Below are 14,875 nucleotides of genomic sequence, written 5' to 3' on the forward strand. Positions count from 1 at the left end.
GAAGGTTAAAGTAGCAGGAGATTAAATTCAGAAGAAAAAAAAAAGTTAAGTATCCATACTAAAGACATAACGTTATATCAGCTACATAGAAAGAAGAAACTTTAGTTTAGTTGGCTAGATTATGCTTATACTGCAGCCAAGCCAGCCTACCAACATCATTCGGCAGACTCATAAACAATTCTCTTTTCACATCATCTTCAAACAAATTCACTGCAAAGCACCACAACTCACTACATGATGTCATTAATCCGTCTTCAACCATACGGTTAATCACTCCTATCGACGAGCTAATACTAAAATCACTAACTTCACAAGTCTTCAGTATTTTCAAAGCACGCTGTTGAGTAGCATTTTGTCGGGTCATATACTCCTTAAACATTGTAGCTCTCTCTGACTCTGTCGTTTTACACTTTATTGGAGTAGGTTTAGGTTTAGTACTCGTCTTGACAATCTTTTGAGACGGTGTACATCCGTCACCTTGGTTTGGTGCTACACCCTCTTCTCGTCTCACCGCGTTTGCAAAATTTGAAAAGGAGGTGGCCTCTTCAGTTTCCATGTTTCCAAATTGAGAAGACTTTAGGGCGTGTTCTGAAGAATCAACTACGCGATCCTCCTCGTCATCATCCTCAAGAGTCATATGATGTACCTGATAGGGGTGAGAATAAACCGATTAACCAAACATAACCGACCCAAACTAATAACCAACATTTTGGTTTTGTTTCTTTAAAATCCGAAAATTACGATTCGGTTTTGGTTATGCCTCTCTCCAAAGCCAAACCTAACTCTAAAACTGAACCGCACCTAAATTGTTATTGGATTATGTTGGATCAGCACAAAAATTTAAGGCCCAAATTAATTATTTTGGGGCACAAACATTTCAAGCCCAAATGTAAAACCAAAAACGAACCGAACCCAGTTGAAAAACCGAAAAAGAGAAACCAAGCGGTTTGCTATAACCGAAAAAACTGAAACTTGGGTTTGAGCCCAAATCGACCAAAATGAGTCATGCACATCCCTAGTACCTGATTCAACTTATTTGGGTCTACAGAGGGTGCCACACTATCGACATGATGTGCCTGGTTCAGGTCTACAATTGGTGCCACATAATCTACTCCATCGGCAGCTGCCTCCTCAAATAACTGATCCCATGCCTCCTGCAACTCTCTAGACGGTTGTTTTTTCCGAACTAATTTAAATTCCGGATTTTCCTGCACATCGAGTCGGTTACATTTCAAACTAATTTAAAAACTGAGTGAAACAATATTACCTTAATTTTCTTTTCCCACCAATCATCCGAGCAATCCAGCTTCCCTGTACTTTCATTCCAACGCAGACCGGTTTCACCATTCTTCAACGACTTCCAAAGATTATACCTTGCTCGCATTGCATCATACTTGCTTCTTAAAGCTGTAAAACTCTTAAACTTATGGTGACTAACTTTTTCAAACTCCAGCTGAAGATCAGCCCATTTAAACGGAGAATTTCTGCCGTTGATGGTAAGGTGCTTGTTTAAGATATCACACATGGCCACCAGATACTCATCCGTCCACTTGAAATAATCTCTCTTACCATCGTCAGTACTTAACACGATCTGGCAGCAAGATATTTAATATTTATGAACACAATCGTCAAAAGGTAGGCAAATAGGTTGATTCAAAGCACACAAATTGTTCAGGAGAGTAGTTACCGGCGCTGACTGGCGGATAGGAGAGGGCGACTGCGGAGACATCGAGCCACCACCGGGGGATGATGGTCTACATTGGCAACGACCAGAGTACATATAAGGACAATTTAAACGGAAGTTAATTATTGCAGGGCAAGAATGTAATTGTTGCTTTTACTAAAGACCAACTAGCTGAAATCTAACAAAAACGAATAATTTGCTGATAATACCGCTAAGCATAACCAACATTAATTTATTTATGCACAATTACAAGTAATTAAGCGTAATCATAAGTTTAAATTAAGTGTAAATCTATAATGTTCTGCGAGTTACATTTAACTGTAAAGTCAAGATTGATATCGTTCAAACTTTTAGCGTGGATTATAATTGGCCGGTGCCAGTTTTAATACTTTTTTTTTTTTATTTTAATTTTGTTAGTGCAGTGCAGTCTTTCTAAAAAAAGAAAAGAATATAAAAAAAACACACGAAACGTTGACTGTTAAACAACATACCCTGAACCGTCATGTAACTTGACGGGACAATTATCGTCTCCGTTATCTTTTGCCTCCGGCTCCGCCTGGCTAACATCTTTGGTTCTTTTCCGGCCGACGGTGGCAGTCTCAGTTTTAGTTGAGTCCTCCGGTGAAATCCCAAAGTCAAGTGGAAAATTAAGGTTGGCTTTGGGCCCACGCATTTTAAAAGCAGCTTTATCATAAGCTTTTGCAGCTTCAATTGGAGAAAGAAAGGTCCCCAGCCAAACGTTACCGCGTTTTTTCGGATCTCCGATCTCCGCCGCGAACTTTCCTGACTTGCGCTTCCGTACTCCTTTGTATTTCACCTTCTCCTCCTCCTCCAACTCTGTTTTGTTCAAATCGGCCTCTGAATTTGCTTCTCCAGGTGTACTGTCCATCGATACCGGCAGATCTGATCCAGAAATTGATGCCGTGCAAACTAGGAAGCAGAAAAGGGGTGTGAAAAAATATTTCAAGTGGCAAATTTGTTGTTACTTGGTGCTTTTTTTGGACAATTGCCTACTTTCTTTTGTCAGATTAGCTTTTTTTATTCGCGGAGCCTCCAAGATTGACCAAGATAGTAAAGGCGTATTGATTTAGAGGAAAATAAAAAAATACATATGGCCAAATTAGTCTCAACTTCCTTTTAATGTTTGTTATTCCATGTTTATAGGCATTCATCTGTCACTTATTAACGTCAATTTTTTTTTTTTTTTTTTTTTTTTTTTTTTTTTTTTTTATGAATGAGGTGGTGGTCTATTGTTAAAGACGAAACTTTTAAAACACCTAGGTTGGTCATTAATAAATACAACTTACAAGTCACCCCACCAAGGTGTATGCTCACTAAGATGGGTTATAGAGGCGGAGGCAGAGAGTGGACAGATGTCCCCTACCGGAATAAGGGTTTCAACTTTAACAATCGGAAGCCACAGACGACTTTCTACGTGACGAACTTGCCAGGAGGAATCTCGAACTCGTTGTTACGGAAGGCTTTTCAGCCCCATGGAGTGGTGAAAGATGCATACGTGGCCAAGAAAAAAGATTCGAGGGGAAACTTTTTCGGGTTTGTTAGATACGAAGGTGTAACGGACGTGGAAGCAACGCTTTGGGGCATGAACTCAGTGAAAATTTATGAAGCTAAGGTTAATGTATGTTTGGCAAAATATGATAAATTTCACCAAAAATTCGAGCAGAATGTGGGTGAGTTTAGAAACGGCCAAACAAGAAATGTGGATGCCCAGGTGCAACCACAAAAGAAGCCGGTGCTACGATATGTACCAGTAAAAAATGGGATATCGTACATTGATGCCCTCACAGGGACGAAAGGAGATACGGCCAAGACTAGAAAGATTGTGGATTTTTCCGGAAAAGCGGCTCTATATCCCAACCACTGTATCATGCGTGCAGTGGTAGGGGATGCGGTGGATGTGAGGGCGGTCGGGAAAATACGAAACATGCTAGATGAAGGTGGATATAAAGAAAGCCCGTTTAGCTATCTTGGAGGTGTGAAAGTCCTAATTGTGTTTAAAGAAAAGAGAATTGCATTGGAATTTATCAGACGACGGGAAGAGTTGTGGAGTGATGTGTTATCGTCCGCTGCCCTGTGGGAAGGTGAACAGGTTGTTTCCGAGCGGTTGGCTTGGATCAAAATTCTCGGGGTGCCGATCCAGCTTAGGGATAATGACCTTTTCAACAAGATTGCTGAACAGTATGGGAGGGTAGTGATGGGCGCAAATTTTTCGTGGGAATGTCCGGATAATTCCGGTGCCATCTGTGGAGTGGTAACGGAATCAAAATCTAGGATAAATGAAGATGTGGAAATTCGGTGGGAAGGGGAGTCGTATCTAGCTTGGGCCATGGAAGTGGATCAGGATGGTTATGGTTTCAATTGGCAGGATCTCACAGGCTTAAACACAGAATCTAAGGCGAGATCGGAGGAATCGGTGTTCAATATGGTGGATGAGAGGGAAGACAGGGAGATTCGGGACGAGGAGTTGGTGGAGACGGTGGCCGGAGGTCAAAAAAATCCGGTGACGGTTCGTAACTTGGCGGAAACTGAAGAGTCCATGCATGTGCATGGGGAGCTTGGGGAAGAGAAACAGGTGTCTCCGGATCCGAGGTCTAATGCTCATGCGGAGCAGACTCCAAGAAAAGTAAATGATGCAAATGGCGAGCCTTTTGCGGCTAGGGTACAACAGAGTTGGGTGGGGATTTGGGCTTCAAAATTGGGCTAAATCCTGAAGTGGGCTTTGAGACTACAACCAGGTCACGTAAAAGGCCTAGACAAGTTAGAAGCCCCAATCAGGAAGGCCATGAGAAGGATTGGGCTGGTTTTTCAAACTTTAATATGGCAAACACATCTCATCCTCATTTCAATCTGAATAATCCGGCGACTTGTTCAGGGGAGATGGGGTCTATGAGAATAGAAGATGACGGGTCCCCGGGAGCAGACGATCTGGTGTTGCAACAATCGAGGGACACTATGGTCGAAGATACGCCTGCGGATAGGCACCGGTCGGAGTCAAACGCTTACGGGGATCCGAAGGGTTGTGATGATGGAGCTGTAGGCCCTAATGTGGTGCAGGTTGTGTCGAATTTGGATAAGGAAGCTGAAGCAACTGTCAGGGCAGGGGAGAGTGTGGGTTTCCAAGTCAATAGTTTCAAGGAGCAGGTTAGCAATTTAATCAATGGTGAACGCGGCCCAAAGGTGAATCCATGAATTGTCTCGTAGTTAACCTAAGGGGGGTCAAGGACTCCAGAAAAACGGAATGGATTCGGGGTCTAAAGACGGCACAAGGGGCTCACTTTCTGGCCATTCAAGAAACCAAGTTGTCAGGTAATGTCAGTTTTTTTGTTAAGCAGTTCTGGGGCAGATCTCGGTTGGAGTTTGAATTTGTGGAGGCGGTGGGTCGTTCAGGGGGTTTATTGTCGATTTGGGACCCTGGGGTTTTCAATAAAACTGGGGTAATCAAACACAGACATTTTTTAGTTGTAACTGGTAATTTGGGTATGACGGGGGAAAAAATAAATGCCGTAAACGTATACGCGCAAAATGACCCAATCGATAGGAGGAGTTTATGGGCTGAATTGTTGGCGGTAAAAAGTGCTTTGTTGGGTTTTTGGGTATTCATGGGGGATTTCAACGATGTGCGATTTCCGTCGGAAAGGATGAACTCGGAGTTTGTTGCCTTGAATGCAAACCATTTTAATCAGTATATCGACAGAGCTGATTTGGTGGAATATAATATGGGAGGGCGTTAGTTTACGTATCACTCAGATAATGGGACCAAACTTAGTAAGTTGGACAGGTTTTTGGTGTGTCGGGGTTTTATGAATGTCTGGCCATCGGCTTCGGTGATCGCACTATCAAATGTAGTGTCGGATCATTGTCCTATTTTTCTTTCTACTGTACCTATGGATTTTGGACCAAAACCAACTAGAATTTTTAATTCTTGGTTGGAAATTCCGGGTTGTTTAGATTATGTGGGTCAATTGTGTGCTTGGTTCCGCTTTAGCGGCCCGGCAGATCTGGCTTTGGCGACAAAACTAAAATGGGTTAAATTCCGGGTTAAAGAATGGGTTTCTAGTCATAAAGCAGAGCAAGACGGCATGTATGGGGCAAAAATGGATCGGCTAGATTTTTTGGAGTTGGAGGCGGAGGTAAGAAATCTCTTACCTCACGAGCTAGAGGAAAGAGCGGAATGTCGGAATTTTATTTTGGAAGCCGGAAAAATGAAGCTTATGGATATGAAACAAAGATCGAGGGTTAAGTGGGCGACGGATGGGGATGAACTAGAAGCTCCAAGATCTTGACAAGCAAGTCTAGGGTAGTTACAAGATCATCCCAGATGTCCCTAAGGGTCTAAATACTGCCTAGGAAGCCCATAGAATCGGAAATTTACGTTTTAAGTCGGTTAAAGGGCTGGACAGGCAGCTGTCCAAAACATACTGCCAGCGATGGTCTTACGGACCGTAAGCTTGAGGCCTTACGGTCCGTAAGGACCTCTTGCGGACCGTATGCTACAAGATTTGCGGTCCGTAACAGACTTTACTGAAACATGGTTCAGGTGCCCACCTTACGGACCGTAAGCTTAAGGCTTTGCGGTCCGTAACCGATCCATGCGGAACATTCCCAGGTACCCTGCTTACGGACCGTAAGCCAAGGGCCTTGCGGTCCGTAAGCGATGGCCAGAAGACAAAAGTTTGCAAACTTTTAAGTCTTGACCATGCAACCACAAAAACCCGAAACATGCTGCCTCTTTTCAGATGTAGGACCTTCAAGGCCAGCCATTGCATGTCTTACTTCTTCTTACATGTTCCCATTCATATCAACTCAATAAAGGACTTGTATTTTGACGGAGGTTCAAAGAAATGAGTTTTGGAATTTTATAGAAATTGGCCAAGCTTATAACAATTCTTATTCATAAGAATTTTATTAAATTTAGGAGTAGTAACAACCTATAATTCCATGGCCCTTAATAAAGATAAAACTTTATTTATTCAAGAGCAACCGGTTATCGAATGAGATGACCATCAATTGATTTAAGGATCTTGGGATTTATAAAATTTGGGTCGCTCAGAGGTGATTTAATAACGTGTCGCCCTTGGGTTGTTCAGAGGTATTTTAAATAACATGACGCCCCTTTTTATTAGAAATCCTACCACATATCTCTTTATTAAATCCGGTTTTTCTGACATGTCTGTCACGGAGGACACGTGTCTTTATTCAATTGGACAGGAATTTTCGAGGTGTTACATCCTCACCCCCTTAAAAGAAATCTCGACCTCGAGATTTACTGAAACAATTGAGGGTATTTCTCCTTCATCGTGGATTCTAACTCCCACGTATAATCAGGACCTCTGCGGCCCTCCCATCTAACCTTGACAATGGGTACGTGCTTCCTTCGAAGCTTCTTTACCTGTCGGTCCTCAATCGACACAGGTTTTTCTATAAACTTCATGCTTTCATCAATATGCACATCTGTATGCGGTATGACTAGCGATTCATCAGCCAGACACTTCTTCAAATTGCGGATGTGGAACACATTGTGAATACCATTAAGCTCTTCTGGTAAGTTCAACTTATAAGCCACTGATCCTACACATTCGATGATCTCGAATGGTCCAATGTATCTTGGGCTTAACTTACCTTTCTTGCCAAATCTCATTACCCCTTTCCAAGGTGATACCTTGAGCAAAACCTTATCGCCAACCTCAAACTTGAGGGACTTTCGCTTACCATCGGCATAGCTTCTTTGCCTATCACGGGCAGCTTTTAGGTGCTCAGTAATTTGAGTAACTTTGTCAGTCGTCTCCAGGACTAATTCAGGTCCTGATACTTGAACGTCTCCTACCTCTGCCCAACAAATGGGTGTTCTGCACTTCCTACCATATAGTGCCTCAAAAGGCGCAGCCTTAATGCTGGTGTGGTAGCTATTATTGTATGAGAACTCGATCAGAGGCAGGTGTCTATCCCAACTTCCGCCTAAGTCAATCACGCATGCTCGAAGCATGTCCTCCAGGGTTTGAATAGTACGCTCACTTTGTCCATCCGTCTGAGGATGATAGGCTGTACTAAAATTCAGTTGCGTACCTAGAGACCTTTGGAAACTTTTCCAGAAGTGTGATGTATATCTGGTATCCCTATCAGAGATGATGGATACTGGTACGCCATGCAGGGATACTATCTTATCCATATACAGTTGGGCTAGCATGTCAGAACTGAAAGTTTCTCTAATGGGTAGGAATGAGCTGACTTAGTCAGTCGATCAACTATCACCCAAATAGTGTCATTTCCCTTCGGTGTTTTAGGCAACTTGGTAATGAAATCCATTGTTACCATTTCCCATTTCCAGGTGGGAATCTCAGGCTGTTGCAGCAAACCTGACGGTTTCTGATGCTCAGCTTTAACTTGAGCGCACGTCAGACATTTAGCCACATGGGTGGCTATAGACTTTTTCAAGCCTATCCACCAGTAATTTGCCTTTACATCCTGATACATCTTGTCCGCTCCAGGATGGACGGAATATTTGGAACTGTGGGCTTCCTTTAGGATGACGTCACGAAGACCTCCAAAAATAGGAACCCATATTCTTCCATTCAACCTCAGGATTCCGTCTTTGCCATAGGATAACTGTTCTTCAGTCACTCCTAGCTTCTCATTAGGGTAGTTAGCTTCTAGCACTGCTTCCTTCTGTGCAGCTAACAACCTTTCATGCAGACTATTCCTGACCTCAATGCTTTTGGCATTGATTCTGATTGGCTTTATCCTTTCCTTCCTGCTTAGGGCATCTGCGACTACATTGGCCTTGCCAGGATGGTATCTTATTTCACAATCATAGTCATTTAGAGTTTCCATCCAACGTCGCTGCCTCATGTTTAATTCTTTCTGGTTGAACAGGTGCTGAAGGCTTTTGTGATCAGAATAGATCACACATTTAGTGCCATACAAATAGTGCCTCCACAATTTTAGTGCAAATACAATGGCACCCAATTCCAAATCATGAGTGGTGTAATTCTTCTCGTGCACTTTCAATTGTCACGAAGCGTAGGCAATGACCTTGCCTTTCTGCATCAACACACAACCCATCCCGGTGTGTGATGCATCACAATATACTACAAATTCATCAATCCCATCAGGTAACGTCAACACGGGAGCGTTACTTAATTTCTGCTTCAAAGTATCGAATGACTCTTGCTGCTTAGGTCCCGAATTGAACTTGCTATTCTTGCGAGTCAGCAAAGTTAGAGGTGCTGCAATTCTTGAGAAATTTTCGATGAATCTCCTGTAGTATCCAGCTAAACCTAGGAAACTGCGGATTTCCGTAGGCGTCTTTGGCTCCTGCCAATTCATGACAGCTTCAACTTTAGCGGGATCCACTTGAATACCACGCTCACTGACCACATGTCCAAGAAATTGGACTTCTCTCAACCAAAACTCACATTTGGAAAACTTTGCATATAGCCTTTCTTGATGAAGCAGCTTCAGAATACTGCGGAGGTGTTTCTCGTGATCAGCTTTACTCTTGGAATAAATGAGAATGTCATCGATGAAGACGATAACAAATTTATCCAAATGAGGCTTGCAAACGCGATTCATGAGATCCATGAATGCGGCAGGTGCGTTTGTGAGTCCGAACGGCATTACTAGGAACTCGTAGTGGCCATAACGAGTCCTAAACGCAGTCTTGTGCACGTCTTCTTCCTTAACCTTCAACTGATGATATCCCGATCTCAGGTCGATCTTGGAGAAGTAGCTTGCCCCTTGAAGTTGATCGAATAGATCGTCGATCCTGGGTAGAGGATACCTATTCTTAATGGTAACTTTGTTGAGCTCTCGGTAATCGATACATAGACGCATCGAACCATCTTTCTTCTTGACGAAGAAAATCGGTGCTCCCCAAGGAGACGAGCTAGGTCTAATGAAACCTTTGGCTAGCAAATCATCTAGCTGCGTTCTCAATTCCTTCATCTCCGTTGGTGCTAGCCTATAAGGCGCTCTAGCAATAGGTGCAGCTCCAGGAACGATATCAATTTTGAATTCCACTTGCCTGTCTGGTGGCAAACCAGGCAGTTCTTCTGGAAAGACTTCAGGGTATTCGGATATAACGGGGATATCTTCAATCTTGGGCTTTTGCTCATCAATGGTTACCTGTGCCATATAGATAACACAACCATTCTTCAAACATTGGGACGCCTTGAGCATAGACATCTGCTTAGGCAATCCATGACGCGTATCTCCTTGAATGGTGAGAGACTCACCAGATGGAGTCTTGATTATTACTTGCCTTCTACTGCATACGATCTGGGCTTGGTTATGCGATAACCAATCCATACCCAATACTACATCGAAACCGGCTAATTTGAAGGGTAATAGGGATAGAGGAAAAGAGTGGTTCCTAATGGATATAGCACATCCATCTAACATAGTCGAGACTGTTTCTAAGGTACCATCTGCTAACTCTACCTCATACTTAGCACTAAGGGCTTTAACAGGCAATCCTAACAGCTCACAGAATTTACTATCCACAAAAGACTTATCTGCCCCAGAATCAAACAATACTCTTGCGAAAACGTCATTAATGAGAAACGTACCAGTTATGACGTTATCGTTCTGGATGGCCTCTTGAACATTCATTTGAAAGACCCTGGCATTGGTCTTCTTTCCTTCTTCCGCCTTCTTGGCATTCTTTGGGCAGTTGGTCTTGATGTGCCCTTTCTCATTGCAACTGAAACAAGTTGCATCTTTTAACTTCTTGCATTCAAGAGTCCGGTGTTCAGAAGACTTGCATATCCCACACATCTTAGACTGGGATTTCTGTTCAAACCTGCACCTCCCAAAATGGTGCTTTTGACAGGTCTTGCACTTGGGCTTATCGCCCGACCGATGCTCGTTCCTTCTGGTCTCAGAGCCTTTCTTACCGTCATGGTTTCCCCTATGCTTCTTGTTTGATCGACGTGAATTATCATCTTCACGTTTTCTCTTGTCAGATTCTGAACTTCTTAGAGCTCTCTGTCTCGCTGCATCCTGAGTGAGAGTGAGAGACAGAGATAAGTCGGTGATAGATCGGAATGTAACAGGTCGCGAGGCCTTCACACTGGCCTTGATCTCTGGGGCCAACCCCAATAAAACGCGTGATCCTTTTTGGTTCAGGGGTTACCAGATAAGGAACCAATCTGGATAGGGTGTTGAAACTGGTGAGGTATGCTTGGCAATCAAGGTTCTTCATAACCAAGGATAGGAAATCGGATTCAATACGCTCAACCTCATGCTGAGGGCAGTAGTTTTCCTTGATAAGAGCAACAAACTGCTCCCAAGACATACTGTACAGGGTAGCTTTTCCAGAAGCCTGGATCAATGCTCCCCACCAGGCTAGAGCCTCACCTTTGAAAGACTGGGATGCAAACTTAACCATATCCCTCTCAGCACATCCACTGATGTCTACCACTGTCTCAATCTCATCAAGCCATGTCATACAGTCAACTGCCCCTTTCTCCCCTGTAAACTCTCGAGGTTTACATGACACAAAATACTTATACGTGCAACCCTTAGCACGTGGGGCTTCATCAACCACAAGCTTCTTGGGGTGAACACTGTTTTCATTTGAGGAATGACGATCCTCATCTTTCTTAGGTTTGGGAGGAGTAGGTGGCGGCTTGTTGCGAATCTCAGAATGATTCTTTGGTTTCGCATGTGGTGCAGACAGAGTTCTACTGTGGGTTTCACTGTACTCACTGTACTGTCGCGCTAAGGCTTTCTCAACCGCTTCATTCACAATTGCTTTCAACTCGGCACTAGTCACTAGGAACTTTGCATCATCACGGTTCTCAACCGAATGGCTATTGGCTTCCTCTGATCTGGTCATGTAGCTTCAACGCTACATATAATTAATAGACAAGATTTTCACTTAAAGGCTCTTTATAGTATTTTATGTTTTATTAACCAAGGTTTTAAATTGCCATTTTAGGTTAATTTATTAAAACATTAGGATGTTGTTATCATCCTATAATACTCTTATTATTAGCACATAAGGCCTAGTCACAAGGACAATTAGGATATTTAACAACCAAGATTTTACAGTATCTAGGTGTTTTAGGTCGAATCATAGTTCTCTACCATTAATTAACAGGGAGTCATAAGCTGCCACTGTCTTTAGTCACGGAGGACATTTAATTATTGCCCACCGGCACTTCACTTTCAAAGAAGTGGTTAAATAATTTAAGGGAATTGATGCGTGTTAGTGTATATATGTTTTTAGATGTTTATTTAAGCCCTTTTTACACTTTTAGCCAAGTTTTAAATTTATAAAACACGATATTTACTAACACTAAGCACACATATGGGCAAGTGCACCCATCGTGGACGTAGTATAGTGTTGGTAAGATACCGAGGTCGTCCAAGGACACAAGAGCTTTTAATACCGGTTTATCCTCAACGTCTAATCAAATCAAAAAGTTAGAAAAATGTTTTAAACTAAGAAAAATAAAAACTAACTAAATGCTGAAAAAGAAAATAAAATAAAAACAGATAGACAAGATGAATCACTTGGATCCGACTCGTGTATTAGTATAACCTTTGATTATTTTCGCACTTTTGCACTTGTTTAAGAGATTATCTTAGTTATTGTAGTAGGCCCCTCTTTTGAAGGCGACGTTACCCTCAACCCAGTAGTTTGAGTCAGCAAGGATACAATCCTAAAGGGTCGGATTATTGAAAGATAATGAATTAAGTTATTAATGCAAATTATGGTAGGCCCCGCTTTTGGCGGTGACGTTACCCTCGGCTAAGTAGTCTGAGTCAGCAGGGATACAGTCCTAAATAGCCGGGTTATAGTATTAATAGTAGTTAGCTTATGAGGGGGTCAAAGAGTTTGGATCCCCGCCATCCAATACCTATGGGCATTGAAGGAGATCCTACTAAATTTGACCCAGGTCCCAAGCAGGACCTCTAAACGCTGAACAAGGGCAAGACCTTTACCAAACCGTTCCCTTAACCCCCGACCAGGTAGCCAACATACCTCCATATAGACCGTGGAGATATGAATGGTGAAAATCTTTTATTTTATATAGACAGTAAAATAATGCCAAGACACCACGGACAAACGATAAGGAAAGATCACCTTCAACATAAGTAACTAGTTATTAAAGTCATTAATACAAAACCAAATAAAAAGTGCAAAAGATTAAAAATAAAAAGTATTATACTAAACACTTGTCTTCACCAAGTGATGTAAGAGACTTAGGCAAACATGGCCTTGATTGTCAAGAACTCTTACGATCAATCTTGGATCCCGAGACGACTCACACACTCTATGATGGACAATGGATGATGGTGGTGGATGATGGTGTTATGGTGGTGATGGGTGGTGGATGAAGTGTGAGAGAGGTGGTGTGCCAAGGGATGAGAGAGAATGAAACCAAGCTCCTCTATTTATAGGCTGAACAGAACGCTGGACACGGCCCCGTGTCCGCTGGACACGGCCCCGTGTCCGCTGGACACGGCCCCGTGCCCGTCTGACATTCTCTCTCTTCATTAATTGTAATTGCGAATTACAATTAATGCGCCTGCTGTACTTTCAACACGCCCCCGTGTCCGCTGGGCACGGCCCCGTGGTGAGCAATGGAAGCTTCTACTGGTTTGTCTTTTCTGCTGCTTCCTGGGCACGCCCCCGTGTTCGCTGGACACGGGGCGTGTTCAGACTTCTGTTCTCTTCTCTTTGTCTTGGGAGATGCCGTTGAGGGTCCGGGCCGTTTACTTTTGTTCCTTTTCTTGTATTTATGGTAGAATTAGTGGTCTTTTTGCTTCTTTTGTGATTTTGAGCTCATTTCATCCTGAAAATACAAAAGGAAGACAAAAACACTCTTTTTCCAACATTAGTACTTAAAAAGGGTTAGTTTTATGCCTTAATTGATGTGTTTTATATGTTGCATTTTACACACATCAAATACCCCCACACTTGAACTTTTGCTTGTCCTCAAGCAAAACTCTTTTAATGTGGCTTACACTCCCAAATGGAATAGGTAGAAGAGAAGTTTTTTTAACTTGTCCTAGAGTGTCGGGAATCCAAGGTTTGTATAGGTTCTATTTTTATTTTATTTACAATCTTATTCGTCATGGTTTATTTTGAACTTTTCATAAGATAAACCACTTATTTGGGCATAGCATGCCTTATTAAAATTCCATTTATATACAAGTTCACATACCTCACGGGAGATCACTCAATCACTCGGCCGAAGGTGTATATTTAAGTGAATCGCTCGAGAGCGGCACGGATTTACATTCTCCATATGCTTGCCAAGCGATCAATCCTCCTCCTTTTTAACTTTTTACCTTTGTAAATATCAAGAGGTCTTTTGGGGTGAAGGCTTGGGTTTAAAGGTGGGTGGTTGGTTAGTGGTTAGTAAAAAGGGCGAAAATCGTAACAAGTGTCGGTTTTCGTGAAATACCTTATTTTTGGTGACATTTATTTTTGAAGTATTTCTCCAAACAAGCTTTTTGTAGCTTATGTTTGTTTTTGACTTCATCATTTTTTTTTTTTTTGTCACGTAAAGGGTATGTATATGAAAAACCGAGTTTGTTACTAAAATAAAGGTGAAAAAAATGAAAAAGGTTTTTGGTGGGTAAAAAAAAAAAATTGTTTTGGGGGTAATGAAATGAAAGGTTTAGGCTCAAAGGGGTTTTCTAGGGGGAGTTTGGGTAGGTAAAAAAAATGAAAAATAATGGTTTTGAAAGAAAAATAGTTAGTCCTAATGCCTCCATCATTTACTTACTTGGGTTTAAGTTGGTAAGGACCGGGAATGTATCGTCATGGCAAGTTCTAGATTTGTAAAGACCGAGCGGCTATTCACACAAGAAACGAAAAATGAGCATTTAATCTAAATATGTGTATTTTTATGCTCAATAAAGGCTCAAAACTCACTTTTTTGTGGGAATGGGTTTTTAATGTGACCAAGCATATATAATCGAATTTTAGCTAGACTTGTTATACCGTTTCATAATTTTCTTATGTTAGTTCTTTTTATCACGACGCTATCGGTTGTAAGTTTGTAAAAATATAACCCTTTTATAACTTGTTATTCCCAACTTAAACTAAGACAAGTAAATAAAAAAAATGAAAAAGTTTTTGAAAAAATTTGGGGTGTTTAGCGGTTCCAATAGAGTTTTGTGTAAGGCTTGTTTTAGGATTTTGCAAAATTCCAA

At 41.9% G+C, this 14,875-nt stretch overlaps 1 protein-coding gene across 1 annotated transcript; it reads right to left on the reverse strand.

Annotated features, from left to right (window-relative positions):
* Positions 1-2,808, reverse strand: LOC110915051. Its single transcript, XM_022159678.2, has 5 exons — positions 2,176-2,808; positions 1,688-1,754; positions 1,268-1,591; positions 1,023-1,208; positions 1-646 (listed from the first exon to the last, which is right to left on the reverse strand). The coding sequence occupies exons 1-5, from the start codon at positions 2,571-2,573 to the stop codon at positions 107-109; spliced, it is 1,515 nt and encodes a 504-aa protein (XP_022015370.1). The 5' UTR covers positions 2,574-2,808; the 3' UTR covers positions 1-106.
* Between the last annotated feature and the right edge of the window lie 12,067 nt (positions 2,809-14,875).

The sequence above is a fragment of the Helianthus annuus genome, chromosome 16 (genome assembly GCF_002127325.2).
Source record: "Helianthus annuus cultivar XRQ/B chromosome 16, HanXRQr2.0-SUNRISE, whole genome shotgun sequence".
Taxonomy (NCBI): Eukaryota; Viridiplantae; Streptophyta; class Magnoliopsida; order Asterales; family Asteraceae; genus Helianthus; species Helianthus annuus.

Excerpts from the sequence above, each read along its gene's own strand:
- LOC110915051 (XM_022159678.2), bottom strand. The coding sequence starts at position 2,573 with ATGGACAGTACACCTGGAGAAGCAAATTCAGAGGCCGATTTGAACAAA. Across the intron at positions 1,592-1,687 it reads CTATCCGCCAGTCAGCGCCG|ATCGTGTTAAGTACTGACGA; the intron begins GTAACTACTCTC and ends TCTTGCTGCCAG. Across the intron at positions 647-1,022 it reads ACCCAAATAAGTTGAATCAG|GTACATCATATGACTCTTGA; the intron begins GTACTAGGGATG and ends CACCCCTATCAG.